At 34.4% G+C, this 21,878-nt stretch overlaps 1 protein-coding gene across 5 annotated transcripts in view; it reads right to left on the reverse strand.

Annotated features, from left to right (window-relative positions):
* EPM2A (EPM2A glucan phosphatase, laforin) overlaps positions 1 to 21,878 on the reverse strand; it is a 340,229-nt gene that overhangs the window by 287,466 nt on the left and 30,885 nt on the right. For all 5 annotated transcript variants that reach the window (XM_054254493.2, XM_078370826.1, XM_017971457.4 and 2 more), the window contains exon 2: positions 14,289 to 14,463. In XM_054254493.2, coding sequence (XP_054110468.1) covers positions 14,289 to 14,463 — 175 coding nt within the window. The remainder of the gene's footprint in view (positions 1 to 14,288; positions 14,464 to 21,878) is intronic.

Consider the following 21,878-nt stretch of genomic DNA (forward strand, 5'->3'; position numbering starts at 1 on the left):
TAGTTTTTTGAGAGTTTTTAGCATAAAGGACTGTTGAATTTTGTCGAAGGCCTTCTCTGTATCTATTGAGATGATCATGTGGTTTTTGTCTTTGGTTCTGTTTATATGATGGATTACATTTATAGACTTGCATATGTTGAAGCAGCCTTGCATCCCCAGGATGAAGCCTATTTAATCATGATGGATAAGCTTTTTGATGTGCTGTTGAAATCGGTTTGCAAGTCTTTTATTGAATATTTTTGCATCTATGTTCATCACGGATATTGACCTTAAGTTTTTTATTGTTGTTGAGTCTCTGCCAGGTTTTAGTATGAGGATGTTGGTCTCATAAAATGATTTAGGAAGGATTCCCTCTTCTTGTATTGTTTGGAATAGTTTCAGGAGGAATGGTACCAGCTCCTCTTTGTACATCTTGTAGAATTTGGCTGTGAACCCATCTGGACCTGGACTTTTTTTTGTTGGTAGACTATTAATTCCTGCCTCAACTTCAGCCCTTGTTATTGGTTTATTCAGGGTAATGGCCATACTGCCAAAAGTAATTTACAGATTCAACACTATCCCTATCAAGCGACCAATGACCTTCTTCACAGAACTTGAAGGAAAAAAACACCTTAAACTTCATGTGGAACCTAAAGAGAGCCCACATAGCAAAGACAATCCTAAGCAAAAAGAACAAAGCAGGAGGCATCATACTACCTGACTTCAAACTATACTATAAGGCTATGGTAATCAAAACAGCATGGTACCAGTACTTCAAACTATATTACAAGGCTACAGTAATCAAAACAGCATGGCATGGTACTGGAACAGAGGCCTTGGAGGCAACATCACATAACTACAACCATCTGATCTTTGACAAACCTGACAAAAACAAGCAATAAAGAAAGTATTCCCTGTTTAATAAATGGTGTTGCCAAAACAGGCTAGCCATGTGCAAAAAACAGAAGCTGAAACCCTTTCTCACACCTTACACTAAAATTAACTCCAGATGGATTAAAGACTTAAACATAAGACCTAATACCATAAAAACCCTAGAAGAAGAAAACCTAGGCAAAACCTTTCAGGACATAGGTATAGGCAAGGACTTCATGACTAAAACACTAAAAGCATTGGCAACAAAAGCCAAAATAGGCAAATGGGATCTAATTAAACTCCAGAGCTTCTATACAGCAAAAAAAAAAAAAAAAAAACAATCATTAGAGTGAACCAGCAACCACAAGAGTGGGAAAAAAATTTTTGCAATCTACTCATCTGACAAAGGGCTAATATCCAGAATCTACAAAGAACTAAAACAGATTTACAAAAACAAACAAACAAACAAAACTATTCAAAAGTGGGCAAAGGATATGAACAGACACTTTTCAAAAGAAGACATCTATGAGGGCAAGAAACATCTGAAAAAATGCTCATCATCACTGGTCATTAAAGAAATGCAAATCAAAACCACATTGAGATACCATCTCATGCCAGTTAGAATGGTGATCATTAAAAAATCTGGAAACAGCAGATGCTGGAGGGGATGTGAAGAAATAGGAACACGTTTACACTGTTGATGGGAGTGTAAATTAGTTCAATCACTGTGGAAGACAGTGTAGCAATTCCTCAAGGACCTAGAAATGGAAATTACATTTGACCCAGCAATCCATTACTGGGTATATATCCAGAGGATTATAAATCGTTCTGTTATAAAGACCCATGACACATTCTGTTATAAAGTACTTGTATGTTCACTGTGGCACTGTTTACAATAGCAAAGAGCTGGAACCAGCCCAAATGCCCATCAATGATAGACTGGACAAGAAAAATGTGGCACATATACACCATGGAATACTATGCAACCATAAAAAAAACAATGAGTTCATGTCCTTTGTAGGGGCATGGATAAACGTGGAAACCATCATTCTCAGCAAACTAACACAAGAACAGAAAATCAAACACTGCAGGTTCTCACTCATAGGCAGGTGTTGAATGATGAGAACACATGGACACAGAGAGGGGAACATCACACACTGGGGTCTGTTGGGGAGGTAGGGGAGGGACAATGGGAGGTAGGGAGATTGGGGAGGGATAACATGGAAAGAAATGCCAGATATAGGTGACAGGGGGATGGAGGCAGCAAACCACTTTGCCATGTATGTACCTATGCAACAATCCTGCATGATCTGTCCATGTACACTAGAACCCAAAGTACAATAAAAAAAAATTCAAATCTCAAAAGTAGTTTTGATTTTTAATTAAATTTACTTCAAGTCTTGTCAATGGATTAGCTGCCTTTCTATAATTTTTTTCTAATGTGAAATCTCCGTTTTCCTATTGTGTTTATAAATATTTGTTTCTTAGGCTTAGATAATTTTTCCTATGCAAATTCCAGAATATTTTTCAGGCTATGAAGTTGGATATGCATGAAAACTAAATGACATAAGATGTGTTAACTCATTCAAACTGTCCCAAAGGAGATGTGATACTGTATCAGTCACTCGATTTATAAACTAAAAATGATTAATATAGGTCATTTCCTAGTAGCTATTCCTATGTCTTGGGTCAAAAAATCTACAATAAAATTTCCAAGTAAATGTTAATCCAAACATTCTAATCCCCACTAACTCTCTGTGTGGTGTCTAAAATTATTACCAAACCAATCTTCCCACAAGATGGGGTGGGATGGGGTGGGAGGATTCACATAAACTACCATATGAATCATATTCTCTGGAATTGTGCAAAGCAACAGTCCTGTACACAATACTCTATCAAATTTTATTTTTTAATAATGACAAAAATCTAAAGCACAATTTTAAGGCAGCATTGTACTTTACCCAGAAGGCTTTTTCTGTACTTCAACAGTATAATTATTGAAAAGATTTTGTTAAGATGAGAAAATCAGAGTCTGAGGTAAATACGATCTTTATTAATTTCCTTGCTTCATAAAATTTTAAGTACCATTGACTCTCCCTTTATTAAAAATAATTGTTCCTTAAAATTAAATGTTAACTACATTTTTGAAAGCAAGTCACATACTAGATGTAGCAAGATTTAAACTAGAATCACTTAAAGAAAATAAGTTGAAAAATCACAGAGAAGAAAAAAGTAACTGAATTTTGTTAAATGAAGTTTGGCCTGAAGCTGCCTCATTACATATTTTAAGTTTAGCTTAAAGGTTTCTCCATGCCTAGTGAACTGTAACCTAAATAAATATGTAAACAGGCTGTAACCTACTCTTGTGGCAACCATAGAGTTCTGGCCAATCACAGGCAGCCAGCTGTTCAAACCAAGTTCAAACAGGGCAAATGTTGAACTGTAATCAGTTCAGATGTTTCTATACCTTACTTCCATTTTCTGTACTTGATTTTTCTTTTTTATTTAATCCATGAATATCATCCAACCATGTTGCAGAGTCGCTTTGAACCTATTCTGGTTGCAGGCTAGTGCAGGTGGGAGGTGGGGAGCTGATCTATGAATCATTCTTTGCTCAATTAAACTCTGTTAAATTTAATTTTTCTAAAGTTTTTCTTCTAGCAATGATATTAAGATCTTCACAGTACTACATATTTTGTCTCTAGCAGTGCTGGGATTACAGGTGTAAGCCACCATGCCTGGCCCTGTTTTTATCACAGAGGTATTCTTCACTTTGCTCTCCCTTACATTTAGACAAGTCCACATTCTCAGGACAGAGCTATGAGGTGGGATTTCTTTTCAGCCTGAATTAATAATACCTGAGGAATTATTGTGGATTAGATATTAAGGCACAAAGATAAACAAGGCCTAGTCTTTTCTTCAGAAGCTAATAGTCTCATGCTAGAGACTGTCTCAAAATAAAATAAAATAATAAATTTTTAAAAATAGCCAAATGAATAAAATGAAAACAGATCAAAATCACCTAATCAAAATATTTAAAACAGACAGTACAAAACGTTGTAAATACGTGTTTAGACTTGGACTTCAATCCCATATTGTGGCCAGTTAATAAAGTATCAGGAAGATAGTAAAGAAAAGGGGAAACGGCATTAAAATAGGAAGAGTGGACAGGAAAAGACAGAGAGGTTGGAGAGGGATACAGCAGCAGAGGCCCTGAAAAACCAAGTGGTGTGAGGGTCTGAGAGAGAAGGAGACTGGAAATCAAGACAATGGCAGAGAAGAAGAAAATAAACGGTGGCTTAGATTGGGCAAAACCTGATAGATGAGGTGCATTCCTAAAGTTTAATAAATCCCCTTCCACAATCTGCAATACACCATGCCATAAATTTCAGCATTTAAACTTTTCATACTCATCTTTGAAGTGTGAATTAACTGGTGCATTACTGTAAAGAGTTTTGAGTAACTTTTTCTACTTTTTAATTTTTTCTATTAATAGTGACCAGAACAAAATCATGCCTCAGCTATTATTAATTCAGGCTAAAGAGAAATCCCACACCACTGCTCTATTCTGAAAGAGTGAAATTGTTTAAATGCAAGGGAATCCTTTCTAAAAGTGAAGAACACCTTTGTGATGAAAAACAAATACCATCTAATTTCACTTTAAGTTGAAAAACTTTAACAGTACCTAATACAATACTGGGAACATGGTATATAATCAGAACGATACTTCGAAACTCAGCTTTTTACATGTTTTTTTTCCAGTAGGGAATGGTGTTTAACAATCTTATAAAAAGGTATTTTGAAACTAGGCATTAGAATGTTCAAATTTATTTTCCAACTTTTACTCTACTTGATTTAGTCTTTTTACTCCTTCTTGACTTAATTCACAGTATCAGTATCTGATTTGATTATCCTCAGTTAAAGAATGGATCTTAATATCCTCAGTTAAAGAATGGATCTTAAAACCCCATCAACTCAATAACCATTATTCTGGCTGAGAACCTTTGGTCAACGCATGTGATCACTGATCTCTATCATAATGGCTCCTTCACATTCACTGCATCTCTGAGCTTTGTTTTCTTTGGAAAACAATAAATCTTCATAACATCCAAAGAGAATAATTAAAAGGACTTAGAGGAGGACAGGAAAGACATTTTACAAGTTATCAAAACAAAATAATAAAGAGTTCATGTTTCAAAAGAAGTCTGTGAACAGAGAAGTTATAATAGGGCCTTTATGATATAAAAATAGTCAAGAGCAACATTAATTCTAGTACCTGGTAAGTAATATACACATTTTAACTACTGGTTTTTAACTAAACCCTCCTCCAAGGGTTTGATAATCTTTCCCAGCTGTTCTGTCAAAGAGGAGACTATGATCTAAGAAACAAGTCATTTGAAGCCAATCTAAATAATCATAATCAATGAATGGCAAAGTAACCTAAATACACCTTCTGAAAACATGACATAAATGTTCCTTGATGTGTTCACTGACCCGAATATAATCAGCTGGGCTTCCTGAAGTGGACTTTCCATAATGGTTTTCATAATAAATTTAATTCTAGCACTGAAAAACATCATGTAAAATTCCCAGACTGCCAAGCTCCCAGTTTAGCATGTTACCTAGACTTCCTTCTGATCTGGCTAGAGTCACATCGAAAACCCTGGGAAAAGGCTAGCTGAGCTTGTCAAAAATATTCTGTCTGTCTTCTGTAGTTGTTTAATAAGAGAGAACAACTCTTCTTTGGTTGTTATGGCCACTGTCACATTGGAATTGGAAGAGTTTTATAAAAATCAAAATTCATGAGTCAGTACATTTACATTCCCTTAGTCACCCAGTCTATATATCTCATTCAAACCTAAATCTTCTCCCTCTTCTCATATTCATCTGATGACCTCTCTTCCTATTTCAACAATAAAAGAGCCATCGAAAATTGAACTTCCACATGCTCTCACTGCTGCTTCAACCTACTGGATCCATGCCCAAGTTCTCTGCCTCCTCCCGGGACCAGGGTTGAATTGCTTGTTCTCTTGATTCAGTTCACTCTTGCTTACACACAGATTTTGCTCCTACAGTTTTCTCCTTTCTCAATCATTCATTTCCTCTGCTCTCTGGTATAATGTTTATTAACATGAAAATATTCTGCCATGGCTCCCATGTTATGAATTTCCTTGCCCTTTCTAACCTTCCCCATTGCTCTGCTCCCTTTTGTAGTAAAATTCCTTATTTTATATTAAAATTGCTATATTTTACCCACATCACTCAAGACTTATAATAAATCCAGTTTGCTTAATTTATGTGATAAAATACTTCTCTTTTTTACCACCATTCCTATGACACAACCTGAGATCTGGCAGTCCAGCTCTTTCCTTTCCAATCTTCTTTCATTTGCCAGGGGTCTAGACATTTCCATCACAATTTAAATAACAATGCTGTTGATAATACACAAGGCAGCACAAAAATCCAGCTGCTTCCTTTACAATTGTACTGATTCCAGAACAGCAACATCAGCCAAAACTGATTTATTTCTTCACACACTTTAGCTGATAGGTTTTAAATGACTCTTATGCAACAAGAATTAAGGGAATATGTTGGCACTAGACCATGTTACCATTAGGATGCTAATATCTATCACTAATATTCTTTGATATGGTGTTCAAAATAAATCATCCTAAAATAATGACATATATGATATAAAATATATATTTTGCTTAATATATTTAATGTTTCTCTTATATAAAAATATATTTCTAAGACATAAGAAAAGGAGGATATCTAGCAATTAAATTGACCATATGAACAGCCTTATTTAGATAGAACAAAGGTACTCTTAGAGAACTCTGCCACACCCAGTTAATACTCAATTAAAATCATTCCCCAATCAGAAGAATTCAACAAGAAGGAAAAGCATGTCTGTTTTCTTTCCTACTGCCATGAACAACTGTAATCTTGGTCTTAAGGTTTAAAAGAATCTCAATTCATTGAATCAGATGGAAATACTAATTGAAATTAGTTTCCTCCTTTGCCCAGTAATGTTTTGACTCTGAACTACAGAAGTAGGACTATGGAATTATGTCCCAATGCACACAGAATTCTGTGCCTGTTCTCTGCTTACTCCAAAAAAATTCTTGTCAAAGTTTGATTTATAAATGTGAGCAATGTAAAAAAAGTCTTATCATTATACAAGAAGCCTATACATACTTATTAAAAGTCATTTATATGCTGGCTATAAAATATGTGTATTTCCAAATATACCTGCTGTAGAGTTGGACTGAATGTATGTCTTGAGCTACAAAAATGAGGGAAAGGACCATCGTGAGGCAGCACTGAAATTCAGGCTGGTCACTGGATCTGAAAGCAGGGAAGCTGATACAGAGTAGCATCATTGTGATTCAATACTACATGTTGGCAAAATGTGATATAAGCCTTAGCTTTTGAAATTAACATTGATATTAATCAGGGATTAACCTTAATTATTTCCAGAACTATACTTTTAATAGTCATCTAGTTCAACCAGCTCACTTTGCAAATTAGGAAATTAAAATTTCTAGAACTGTTAGAGGATTGTTCTAAGGTTAGTTACCCAGGTGTAAATGAGAGAGCTGGGCTAGAACTCTAGCTCCTTACCATGTCTCCAAATTAATTAATTCCTTTCATTAAAAAGAATGCCAGATAAAACAGTATTTTTAAATGTGTAAAATTATTGTTCCAGTGTTTAAAATAATTTTGAGTTTAAGAAATTACTGTATAGAATTTCCTTCAGAGCCAAAGAAGTTAAAAGCATAAACATGCTTTTACATTTTCTAAACTGTAACATTTTTGAAAGAGTGTGATGTGTGATATTCTTAAGATCTAATTTATGCCCTTGAAGTGTGTTTAATTGGCAATAAGCCTTTTCAAGGTACAGAATTTACAGTCCTTAACCACTATCATCTCACTAAGTTAGCTATATGTGTCCTTTAAGGCAAATATTCATTCTTTTGCATGAAAAATAATTCTATTAAAGAGGGAGGTGTAGTTTGGTCCTAAGTGTAGCCTGGATATAAAAATGCACATTGATTTTTAAAATCTCATTCTAGCATGAAAGAATCTTACCTGGGTCAAAGAAACAGAGTACAAGCTAAATGTGGATTTAATATTTATTGAGCTATTTACCAAGTTTTATATATTAGACATTTTGAATACTTTATTTCAGTTTAACTATATTGCACACAAATTGATTCCACACATCTAGGATCTTTCACCGATTTCTTGACTCTTTCACCAAATTCTTGACTCTTTCCCCAAATCCCTTTAAAACATAGGCCCCTAAGATCACAGAAATGAAAATAGGATAACAACAAAATTATGGAAGTTGGAAGGCAATTGGTTAATTGTTGAAAAATTTAACAGAGCTAAAACAAACAACAAAGTCCAAAGGCCAGCAGTAGGGAATGGTGAGAACCAACTAGAATGATACTACAGAATCCCCAACAGGCTCAGAAATGGGTACCACCAGGTACTTTTGGATATGAGAAAAATAAGAACTAGTTGAAAGTCTGTTTAAGAAGGAACCAGATGCCAGATTCACTTTTATACTCTCCTCAGCTGGGAAACTTACCCTCCCCACAACCCTGACAAAAGACTGGAGGTTTATTCTCTTGAAAAGGTTAAAGAAGTCTCTGGACTGGGGGAACCTCAGCACAAGGAAGGAATGCCACACTAAAAACAGAGGAAGTAAGTGTATTATGTATATTGGAAGCAGAGACTCCCTCAGCCAGCCTCCCATGCTCAGGTCCCAGTACAGACCTTCACCCTCCAAGCAGGAGTTTGGCAAAGTCTTGTCTAGGGAATAAAAGCAGCATAGAAGGAAAGATCTAAAGACATGATATCAAAGGTTTCCCATCTAAATAGGGCAGTTGGATCACGTAGTCACACACCCACCCATGTGCTCAGAGTCTCTAATCAGTGCTTTTGATTCCCACACTTAAAAAGAAGCCAAGAACTAAGAATGTTCAGGCACCTGAGGAAACCCTCTAATGTGAGTTATAGATACAAACTGAAGAGAAAAAATACATTAAAACAATTTGTAACACATAAAAACAATGTCAGAAGAAGAAATTTATTTTTTAAATAGAAAAACAATTCTTGGTGTCTTCCTAGAAATAATCTAACCATGATAAAAACAGAATACTATTTGCAAGAAACTCAAATGTATTTTCCTTGAAAATAAATAATAGCAGAAATAAAAAACTAAATAGCAGTGTGAGTAATAAGAAAAAAATATTTTAAAAGAAAAAAAGAATGCAAAATATAAAAGACAAGAAAATGGAAAACTCAGGCCAGAGATCCAATATTTCAGTAATAGCAATTCCAGAAATAAAAAGGGAGGAAATTATCAAAGAAATAATTGATGAATTTTACTTTTTTGCAGAATTAAAGTCTTCTGCACTGACAGCTTAGCAAAATGGATAAAATGGGCCCATACCAAGAATGGAATTTCAAGCTATTGGAAATAAAAAGATTCTGCAGGCCTCTTCATTTACAGAACTAAAAACAAATACAAAAACATATGAACAAAAAGGATCGGGAGGCATAATCGCTTTGACTTCTCAATAGCAATCCTGAGATTTAAACATCTGCAAACCCTTTGGATGTTAAATAGCATTACATAGCCATGTGAATGTACATGTGGAATACTGATCTCATGAAAAATATGGTATTACTATACTGGGAAGACTGAACAATAGGATGGATGTGGGAAGAGAAGAAAAGAGGGCTAGATCTTCATATTTCATGTTGTATAGTCAATAGATAATACCTAGATCTAAAACCAAACAGTAGCAATATAATCATGTTATGTATAATTTACCTGAAGTGAAGTAGCAAATAATCAACTAAAAGAAATGAAAGTAGTTGCCTGTGGAAAGATACAATTGGGGTAGCTTGGGTGGGGGAAAGAATAGGCAGAGAGATCTGTTTTTCTCATAATAAAACTTGTAGAATCTGATATCTTCTTTAAACATGTGTATGTATATCTTGGCTAAAAATCAAAAACTAAAATGTAGCACATAAAACTCTCTAGATAAATCATACCATGGAAAGGGTGCTAATTTCTATCAAAGGATATCTGTAATCCCTCTTTAGAGACAGGTGTTCTCAGCTTATATATGCACTTAAATATCGACAAGTGCCAGAATGTTCTCTTTTACATGACATGTTCTTTAGGTTGCCATATGTCCTGGTATTCCCAGTAAAGTCCTATTTTTATATCTCTTGTTCAGGCTAATTATGTAAAGTACCTTGTTTTACTCTCAAAGCATTCTGGTTGGAGAAAATTAGCTGGCTACCCTAAGACTGCTCTCTCACACCTCTGTACATGTGCACTTGCTTTTTATATTAGTCGGTTTTTATGCTGCTAACAAAGGCATGCCCAAGACTTGGTAATATATACAGGAAAGAGAATTAATAAACTCACAGTTCCACGTGGCTAAGGAGGTCTCCCAATCATGGTGGAAGGCCAGGAGGAGCAAGTCACATCTTACGTGGACGGCAACAAGCAAAGAGAGAGCTTGTGCAGGAAAAATCCCCCTTATAAAACCATCAGATCTCATGAGACTTATTCACTATCACAAGAACAGTATGGGAAAGACCCAACCCCATGATTCAATTACCTCCCATTAGGTCCCTCCTACAACACATGGGAATTGTTGAAGCTACAATTCAAGATGAGATTTGGGTGGGGACACAGCCAAACCATATCACTATTCTTCTTACCTTGAATTCCCTTTCCCAAATTTCCTGAGAAAAAGAATCCTTCATGTTTCTGTTCAAGTTCTACATCCTCACAAAGATTTCCTTAAACTAAAGATTTTTCCTGTCCCTTTTTACACTGCATATATAACTTCATTACAGCAATTATTTAACTGTATTACAGCTGTTTATATATTGTCTTCCACTAGAGGACAAGCTCCATGAGAGCAAGGATCATGTCTCTTCATTGCTGATGGTTCAGCACTCAACACGGGCTGCACAGAGTAATCCATACAATTCTTACTGAATAAGTGAAGTTACCATTTATCCTATTATATAACATTTAATTGTTATATATATATGCTCTAAAAAGCCTTATCCTTATAAAGGATACTGACAATTCCATTCTTATATGATTTATTTCAACCATAAAAAAATTCTAGGAATAATTCCATTCCTATATTCAAACTAAAGAGTGAGAGTTTGTAATTACAAATTCTTAGTTGAGTTTGAATGCCTCCATTGTATATATGCTCAAACATAGAATCTGCTTGTCTGTATCTATTTCAGCAGCTAAGATAAATTCACAAATAATCTTAGCATATACATTGTCAGATGAACATGGCAAACAGAATTCGATGTTTTCAATTTGATAATGAAATACGTAAATGCCTTTCTGACTCTTTTCTTTTAAACTGAATTCAGATATTCATCTTGTCCAGTTTCATGTGAAGGTGAACTATGGATGGAATTTTTAAGGGGAGTTACACTAAAACAACTGAAGGTGCATAAAAATATTCCTTTTATATTCTAATGCATGTAAAATTCACATGGTGATGTTGAAAAATAAAGATTCCCAGGACTTGGGGTGTGTGTGTGTGTGTGTGTGTGTGTGTGTGTGTGTGTGTATTAGATTTGATATATATTATACTCCAGGTATACATACACACATATTATATATTATATTAATATATGTTATACAGTATACATACATTTTAATATATTATTATTTATAAGCACAGATATATTTATACCTGCAGTGGATAACAGGTTGAATTACCTGAGAATTCAGTAGGATAGAGACTTGGATATAAAACTAAGTTGCTTTAAAGAAAATAAGGAAACGTAAGCTTTCTTGCATAGTTGAGTACATGAACTAAGGTTCATTCTCACCTGCATATACAGCTTTGATACGGCACATGAAGCTGAGGAAATACTTTATTTAGAAATTAAAACATCTGCTTGGGGAGCAAAGGCTCTCAGATTGAGAGGTATACCCTACAACAGACCCTCCTTGTCTTTTCTTTCAGGATAAGGTGGAGGAAGCACCCAGGTAGGTTGTCTGATTTGAGTCTGTTGAGAAAGACAGATCTGCCCACCTGAGCACAGCTTGCCCTCAACACCTCTCACAGGTATTACTGGCCAGTAATAGCAGAAGAAACCCATGACAGCCATATGCAATAATCAACCTAATCTTTCACATCATAAATATGAACAATGAAGAAACATGTTACCTAAAACATTAACAACACAAAAACAGAAACATCAATATGAATGAAAAACAATTGAATCAGGAGAAAAATAGATAGTTCCAGTAAGAGAAGAGAACTTTAAAATAACTCAGTATTCTAAGAAAGATTCATGAATATATTCATTCATAAACAAGAACAAACTAATATGCAAAAAGTGAATAACAGAGTAAGTAAAACTCCATGAAATTAAGAATACAATTACTGAAATTAAGAAAAAAATAATTGGTGGTTGAATTGGAAAAAAAGAAGCCTCCCAAAATATAAAGCAATAAAAAAGATGATAAATATAAAATATAAATCCAACAGGTCCAACATCCATCTAAGGAATGCCTTTAATGACAAAGAGCAAAGGCAATCAAGGGGAAGAAATAATTCTACAATGGAAAATATCTCTAAAGCCAAAGACATGACTCTTCAAATAAAAGGGTTGATTCCGTAAATGTGGTTTAATTTAAAAGAACCCATAAACACATCCTCATTAAATGTCAGACCATCTCAAGAGGTACTCCTTCTCCTACTTGTCTCTGGATCTTCTGCTTCTCCTTGACTTCTAAATTGTATGAACCAGGATTCAGTATTTTTGCTTCTTCTCCTTGTCTCTTTTATACTTCACTCATTTACTATTGTCTCATCCAGACTCATCATTTTGAATGTCATCTATGTCTTGATAACTCCCAATTTTACATTTTTATTTCCAACCTCTCCCTAAAATTTCTGACATCAAATCAATTTCCTTCCTGTAATCTAACATACATTTGAAAAAATGACTAAAATACAACTTTTACCTCAATCCCTACTTCAAATTGCTCATCTCCCAGTCTTCCCCATCTCAGTAAGCAGCAACACCATTAATTCAGTAGCTCAGGCCACAAAACCACAAGACATGCTCAACTCCTCTCTTCCTCATTCTGTGCATACAACCCATCAGCAAAGCCAACATCTACCAGAAGTTTGAAAGAAAGATGTTTTCAAAAGGAGTATTAATTTACTAATACTGCTGTGAAACTGCATTTTCTCTCTCTCTCTCTTACCCTTCACAACTGTTTATATTAATTATATGTCTTATTCAAAACACATTCTTTAAGAACATGAAAATACATCTCTTTGTGTATGGTATAAACACTATAAGTTCTACAGTAAATAACATAATATTTTAAATGTTGGCAATTGCTTTTAAATTTTAAATAATCAGTGTGAAAGATGTTTACATTTACTAAATTTAATGTAAATTCTATAAGCTTTGAAATTATAAAAGTAATTTAAAAGCAGGAGTTAGTAGGTGGAAGTAGATGTGGAAAAAACTACAGGGACAAAAAAAAAATCTCTGCTCTTACAATGTAGGATACCAGGAGACACTGAAAAATTGATGGGTCAAGACAGAATCTGTATGATGAAAGTAACGATGAAACTTTTCAAAATATGCCTGATAGGGCCTGGAGTGGGGAGAGAGGACAAGTATGAGAGAGGTCAATTTCTTATGTGTAACAGAGGGGAATCAATAGCTATTTTTAAACTGGCACATTAACAAGCAAAGTATATGCACATTGTTTAAGATTTGGATCTAATCTCCAGAAAAACTAACCAGAAAGTGGTTAAAAATAATCACTTCTGATGAGTGGGACAGGAGAAAAGGATAATGAGCCTTAGTTTTTATTTAGCAACCTATTCAGTGTTGGAATTTTTATTATGACATATAGTCTTGATTTAGGAATTAAATGAACAAATAAATCAAAATATTAACAAATAATAAAGCAGATAATCACATACAATCTAGTTCTGTCTGTATTTTCACACATATTTATTTGAATACCAATTTTTGTTTCACTGGTAAGTCAGTAGCATAAAGGATACAAATACTAATTTAGGCTATTAGGGCAGTTTTTATTTTTAATGCACTACATAAGTAGAGAGATTGGTTAGCTACTATGTGGTCAAAATATGTTGATGTCAGGGTATACATTTAATAAATATATATATATCAAAAAATCCTCCACATCTACACCCAGAAGAGCTCAAGACACTGATTCACTGTTATTATCTCCTCAAAGTCCTACAGGTCTATAGACCCCTCCAAAGTGAGATAGTGCAGTTTTGAACACAGTGAATATTTCCATTGTCCTAATGCTACCTCTTGTCCTACTTCTATGGTTATAAACACAGCACTATTTTTACCTTGAATAATGCATGGCTTGATGGCCTGCAATATTAAAATAGAAGTCTGTTGTGTGCTTCATTTCATTGGTGTGCCCAGTGGCCTCAATCCAGTGTCCTATTGGGAGACAATAAACTCCATCCACCAAGTTGCTTTCATTGTAAGTACAGCAACGGTCATGATGAGGTCCATTGCCTGGAACAAGAAGAAATGATAAACAGATGATAGGCCCATTGCCTAGAACAGAAGAAATGATAAACTCAAAGTGGCTGATACAAAATTAATAGCATGAAGACTATAAGCATAAAGCTGCTTAATGCACGCATCTCAGTATAAACAAAAAAGACCAGGGTGAGAGATAGAACAGTGGGAATTTGTAAAGAATTACTTATGAAAATCAGAGTTTTTTACTACCTTTAAGTACACGGGTTATAAAAAGCATGTTAACTCTTTCAGAGCTTCATGGTACCTCTTGGGTGCTCTAAGAGGCCATTATGAATCACTTTGCAGCCTGAGAAGCTCCTACAAAAAGTTTTTAAAGTTATTAATGCCCGTGTATTATACACTTCTATCTTTCTGGTATGTAAATTTATGACTAAAATTAGGAATAAAGTGTTTTAGTATCAGCTCAACCAAAAAAATTCATAAATATAAATAAATGCCTTAACAAGTAATAAAACAAATGATCAAATCCAATCTACTTTACAGGTAAAACAGTTATTATTTTCAAATGAGGAAACTAAGTCTTACAGTGATTAACTAGTTTGCCCAAGGTCACAGAACTAGTAGTGTGGAGCTAGTAGCAAACTGCCCCTCTTAGTCCCCCACCTTTTGGGTGCCTGATGCCTTTGTGCTGCTCCCTGCTGATGTCATATGCACAAAGATATACCCATTTTCCTTCCAGGACCATGCATCAAAGGAAGCAGACATATCTCTGAAAATATTATTTGCCCATTTCATGGTTCTGCCCAGTATCAATTACACCAGTTGCCATGGTATGAATGTTTTTGTCCCCTGCAAAATTTATATGTTGAAATCCTAACACCCAAAGCGTTGGTATTAGGAGCTGGGGCTTTCAGGAGATGATTAGGTCATGAAGAAGAACCCTCACAAATGCTATTAGTTCCCTTGTAAAAGAGGGCTGAAAGAAACCCCTCTCTCCCTTCCACCATGTGAGGACACAGCAAGTGGTCACCATCTATGAACCAGAAAGTGAGCCCTCACCAATCACTGAATCTATTATGCCTAGATCTTAGGACCCTGAGCCTCCAGAACTGTGAGCAATAAATTCCTATTTAATTTATAAGCTAACCAATAGCTTATAAACTATAGGTTGCAGCACCCCAAATGGTCTTAGATACTAGTAAACCTTGATTTCTATAAAAATTATAATTCATACATTATTTCGTTACCATTTTATTATCCCATTTCGAATTATGCCTTTCTTTATACTACCTACTTATACTGTAAGAAAAATATATAAGCAAACTAAATGCATGAGTGGTTTATAGAAATAAATCACATTTGTTATGAATACAAAAATGTGATTCGTTTTTGCTCCTTGCTATCTTGCAAAATATTTAACCTAAATTTTCTTAGCATAAACTCAAAAAATCCTTAAATTATTTGGTGTTTCTTTGAGATATAACTCCTTCCATCAGACAGAAGGTACAGGATGACTCCCTTAATAAATCATTACTGATCTTCTTAGATCAATCTCCTCTTTTTGCTCTTAATGGATTTTTTTCTTGACGACTACAAGGCACTGCAGCACATCTCTATTAACCTTCATATTTAATAGATAAAAACCAAACTATACTAGCAACCTCACTTCTAGAAACATATCCAACAGAAATATTAATAAGAAAAAAGAAAGATGCATATGGAGATGCATGTGTATACTAATACTATTTTAATATAAAATGCTATAAACCATGTAAGTTTTTTCACTGTTTTACAGATATTTATTGAGACAGGTACTGTGCTAGAGGTCATGTTAAGAATTCCGATATTTATCATAAGAGCAATTAAAATTTGAAATATTCTAAGCAGGCATGTAACATAACCAGATTTTATTTTGAGGATACCCTCTCTGGCTACAGAGTAAAAAAATAATTCAAGAACAATCAGAAGCAGAGAGTCAATTTAAGAAACTACTACACTGGCCTCAGTAGTTGATGATGAAGCTCAGTCACAGATATTGAAAGGATTATGCAGACCACAGGACTTGGTAATTAATTGGAAAAGGAAGGTAAAGACGAAAGGGGATCAATAACGACTCCTAAGCCACTAGTGAATATAATTCAGTATACAGTGGTACCATTCACTGAGATGTAAAATCTGAAAGAGGCTGTAAGGAAAGATTATCCATCTAGTTTTGGCAATGTTGGATTTGGAGTGCTCTTTATCCAAAAGGAGTCGTCAAGCAGAGAATTGGAGTTATTGATTTGACACTATGACCAGAAATCTGAACTAGAAAAGTAAATATATGAGTAATTTGAGTGGAAATGGTAATTGAAATAGGAACATAGATGAGTCACAAAGATAAACAATACTAATTGAGAAAAAAAGGTCTAGAATGAAGTCTGAACGTCTTTCAATGTTTTATAGCCAGAGAGAAAAGGATAAACTTACGAAACATGAATAGAAAGAGAAGCTGGAAAATAAATGTAGGAGTGACTAAGTGCAGTGGCAGAGCATGACTGAAAGTGTAAACATAGACTACAAACTGGATGGATGCATATCGAACTGTTAACAGTGGTTATTTCTAAAAAATGGAATTGGATAGAGGGGAACTACCATACTCAACTGTTTTGAGGTGACTGGATTAGTTACTAGCAGCAGGTGTTACTTTTTAGTTTAATAAAAGAATATCTATGGCTCCCATTAGTCAGTACAATTGACTTAGAACAACTGAATTACCTATTAAAAATATAATTATTGAAGAGCTCAAATATTCATAAATTATAATGGTCAAGAATAATTATTTATGTATCATCATAAGAATTCTTCTTTCCTAGAATGACTTTTTTAATTACTGATTTTTACACATTTATGCTTTAGGCAACATTTTTAAAAGTTTTTCACAGATAGTAACCTGTGTTATTATGTTCTAATAGTTAAAATGCCTTTTAGAGGATGGGTTATTGTCTTTTTAATTTCACCTAATTAAATGGCAAAAATGTACAGTGAAATCATTTTGGTTTTGGAGATTTCTGCATGTACAACTATTTTTTCCCTAGTCCTTTTACTAAGTATAAGTTAAAACCCTGAGAATTATAAATAAACAAACATAAGATAACTTTGAAAGGCAAAGAGAAGACAGACCATCCACGGACACTGGGGCCTAAGGAATGAACTAAGTATTGAGTCCCCTCCATTTTCTTTTTGCCTTATATATCCCAGAGTTAGATCTGAAGAAGCCAGCAACCTGGTAACATAAGGACAGCCAAAAGAAAACATGACACAAGTCCACCCTCTCTAGCCAAATGAAAAGACAAGTCTAGCCAGACAGAAATCTGTTTGATAATAATTACTCTACTCCAGTCAAACCCACTGAAAAAATATGGCCCCACACCCACTCAGGCCAGCAAAGGCCAAGCAGGGAGGCAGACTTCCACTTTTGTTTGCCAAGCTGTATTGCAGCACCTCAACCCACTCACTATCATGGTGTCAGAGAAGGATGAGTAGAGGTCTGAGACTTTCAGCATCACCCTCGGCAATGTAGTGGAGTCCAAGTGGAAAGGTGGACTTCCACCTCCATTTACCAGTAACAAAGTGCCCCTCCTCCTTCCCACTGAGTTCGTTTCAAAGGTAACCAAGTGGGAAGTCAAGACTCTCACCTCCTTCCCACCATCAGTGGATGCCATGTGGAAAGCAGTAACAAGGCACTCCTCCCTCTCTCAGACAGGGAGCTATCAATGGAGGCCTATTGGAGAGCTGGAACTACCAACCACTCAGGGAGGAGTCTGCTTGGTTTGGTTATCAATGGAAACAGTGTGAGGTACCTGAGTAATAAGGTGGAACCTCCATTTTTCTGCTGGAGTGGTGTCAGAAGAATTCAGCTAAAATCAAAGGTTTACATAAGGGCTAGCCTCATTATATAATACCCAAATGTCCAGGTTTCAATAGAATGTCACTCATCATATGAATAACCACTAAGATCTCAAACTAAATGGAAAAAAAAGGAAAAATGCCTGATAAATGCCAACTCCAAGAGAACAATGATATTAGAATTATCGATAAAGATTTTAAAGCCTCAATAACCCATTAGAACACATTTCAAATAAATGAAAAATAAGAACATCTCAGCAAAGGAATAGAAGATGAAAAGAGGAACTAAATGGTAATTTTAGAACTAAAAAAATACAATATTTGAAATTTTAAAAACTCAATAGACGGGTTTAAGAGGAAACTGTAAGAGACAGTGGAAAGAATTCACAAACTTCAAGATAGAACCATGGAAATTACCCAATCCTAACAGCAAACAACAGAGAAAGTAGGCTGAATTTTAAAAAAAAAGAAAAAAAAACGGAGCCTTAGGGACTTGTGGTACTGTTAACAGAAGATCTAAATGTATGCAACTGGAGTCTTGAAAGAAGAGAGAAAAGACAGTAGGGCTGAAAAGTACTTGAGAAAATAAGGTCTGGAAACTTTCCAAATTTGGCAAGAGGCAAAACCTACAAATTCAAGGTGAGCAAAGTCCAAACAACATAAACCCAAAGAAATCAACACTGAGACATGACATATTTGGACTTCTGAAAACTAAAGACAGAGAAAATAAAAAAAAAAAAGAGCCAGAGAAAAACAGCAATATAAGGGAAAATATTCTAATATGAGCAGATTTCTCATCAGCAGTCATAGAGGCCAAAGGAAGTGCTATTTTTCAAGTGCTAAAAAAAAGAACTACTGTCACCTAAGAATATTACACTTTGTGAATGTTTCCTTCAAGAAAAAAGGGAAAATCAAAACATGCTCAATAAAGAAAAACTAAGAGAATTTTGCCAGCTGAATTATCTTAAAAATGACTAACAGAAGATGTTTAAACAAAAAGGAACTCTTTGAAAACAGGAAGAATGAACACAGTAAACAAAAATATAAGTAAATAAGCAAACATTCTGACACTATCTGATGTGGTTCTACATGTACGGAGAGGAAATATTTAAGGCAATTATACTGCAAATTAGGAAGGGCAAAGTAATGAAAAAGGAGGTAAGTTTTCTAAAACTCACTCTGGCAAAAGATACCAGTCAACTGTGATGTTAGGTATATAATACATACTGTATGTACAATATGTATGTGTAAATCAAAACAGAATTCTAAACAAAATGTTTAGTTATGAACCAGATGTGCCATACAATAGCAGAAAAAAAGGAAGAACAGAAAATAACCAGAAACAAAAAATAAAATGGCAAACTTAAGCTCTAACATACCAATAATTACATTAAATGTAAATAGTCCAAATACGCCAATGAAAATACATTGGCAGAGTAAAAAAAAATGTTGGCAGAGTAATTTTTAAGTGAATCGATCATATACTGTCTATAAGTAATTCACTTCCAATTATATAGACAGCTGGGAAATAAAATCATAGAAAAAGATATACTATGCAAACATTAATAAAAAAAGCAGGAGTAGTTATATTACTATTATATAAAGTAAACTTCAGAGCAAAGAAAATTACTAGAGGGGAACTTATACAATGTTTAAAGTATCAGTCTAACAAGAAGACATAGCAACTTTAAATGTGTATATATCAAACATTAGGGTTGTGAAATATGGAAAGCAAAAAACTGAGAGAACTGAAAGAAATTTTTAAAATCCAGAATTATAGTTTGTGACCTCAACACCTCACCCAAAACAATTGATAGAACAATTAGACAGAAAATCAGCAAGGATATTAAAAATCTCAAGAACACCGTCAACAAATGTCAACTATCAAGTTGACATTTATATAGCACCCAATACAGCAGAATGCACACGTTCATGTTCACAATACATAAACCAAGATAGAACATATCCTGTACCATAAAACAACTTTAAATTTTTAGAAAACTTAAATCATACAGATTGTATTTTCTGGCACTAACAAAATCAAACTGGAAGTCAATAATAGACAAATAGTTTTAGCTTTTATATTTTGGTTTTTAATCTATTTTGTGTTAATTTTTATAAACGGTATACAAAAGGGTTCCAGTTTCAATCTTCTGCATATGGCTAGCTAGTTATCTCAGCACCATTTATTGAATAGAGTCCTTTCCCCATTGCTTATTTTTATTAACTATATCAAAGATCAGATGGTTTTAGGTGTGTGGCATTATTTCTGGGCTCTCAATTTTGTTCCATTAATCTATGTGTCCATTTTGGTACAAATACAATATTGTTTTGGTTATAGTAGCCTTATAGTATAGTTTGAAGTCAAGTAAAGTGATGTCTCCAGCTTTGTACTTTTTGTTTAGGATTGTCTTGGCTTTTCAAGCTCTTTTTTTATTCCATATGAATTTTAAAAGAGTTCTTTCTAATTCTGTTAGGCATATTATTGGTAGATCGATAGGAACAGAGTTGAGCCTGTAAATTTCTTTGGACAATATGGCCATTTGAGCAATATTAATTCTTCTTATCCAGGAGCATGGAATGTTTTTCTATTTATATGTGTCATCCTTTACTCCTTTGACCAGTGTTTTGTAATTCTTGTGGCAGAATTCTTTAATGTCTGGTTAGCTGTATTCCTACATATTTTATTCCATTTGCAGCTATTGTGAATGGAATTGTATTCTTGATTTGGCTCTCAGCTTGGAGGCTGTTTGAATATAGGAACGCTATAATTTTTATATGTTTATTTTGCATCCTAAAACTCTGCTGAAGTTGTTTATCAGAACAAGGGGCTTTTGAGCAGAACTGTGAGGTTTTCTAGGTATAGAATCATATCATCTGCAAGCAGGAATACTTTGACTTCCTGTCTTCCTATTTGGATCTGGAGGCAATTATTCTAAGAGAAATAACTTAGAAATAGATAGTCAAATACCACATATTCTCACTTACAAGTGGGAGCTAGGCATTAGATATACCTGAACATACAGAGTGAAATAATAGACTTTAGAGACTTCAAAATGTGGGAAGGTAGGAAGACGTGAGGGATGAAAAATTACCTACTGGGTACAATGTACACTATTCAGATGGCAAATATGCTAAAAGCCTAGACTTCACCACTGTGCAATATGTGATGTAACAAAACTGTACATGTACCCCAGAATCTGTAAAAGTTAAAATTAAAAATAAATTTACTAAAATCAAAATTAAATAAGTAAACATATAAATAGCTCACTATGTTGGAATAAACTAATCTGTATTATTGGTAGAAAAGTAGAAAATTATTGGTTTAATTAACAAAAACATCTATTTCTCGAGAACCATATTAGCTACTTTGTTATTTCTTCATCAGGGTAAATGTTCAGGAGTGAGAGACCTGCTGTCTGGCACTCCAGTTAAAGCCACCGAAGTAAGAAACCCTAGGATTTAAAAATTCACAACTAAATCGTTATTTTAAATAGTTCTGTAAGTTTGAGTGTTTGGGTTAAAATATGTTTGTTTCTTAATAAAGTCAGAAATTT

Source organism: Callithrix jacchus, chromosome 4 (assembly GCF_049354715.1).
Source record: "Callithrix jacchus isolate 240 chromosome 4, calJac240_pri, whole genome shotgun sequence".
Classification (NCBI taxonomy): Eukaryota; Metazoa; Chordata; class Mammalia; order Primates; family Cebidae; genus Callithrix; species Callithrix jacchus.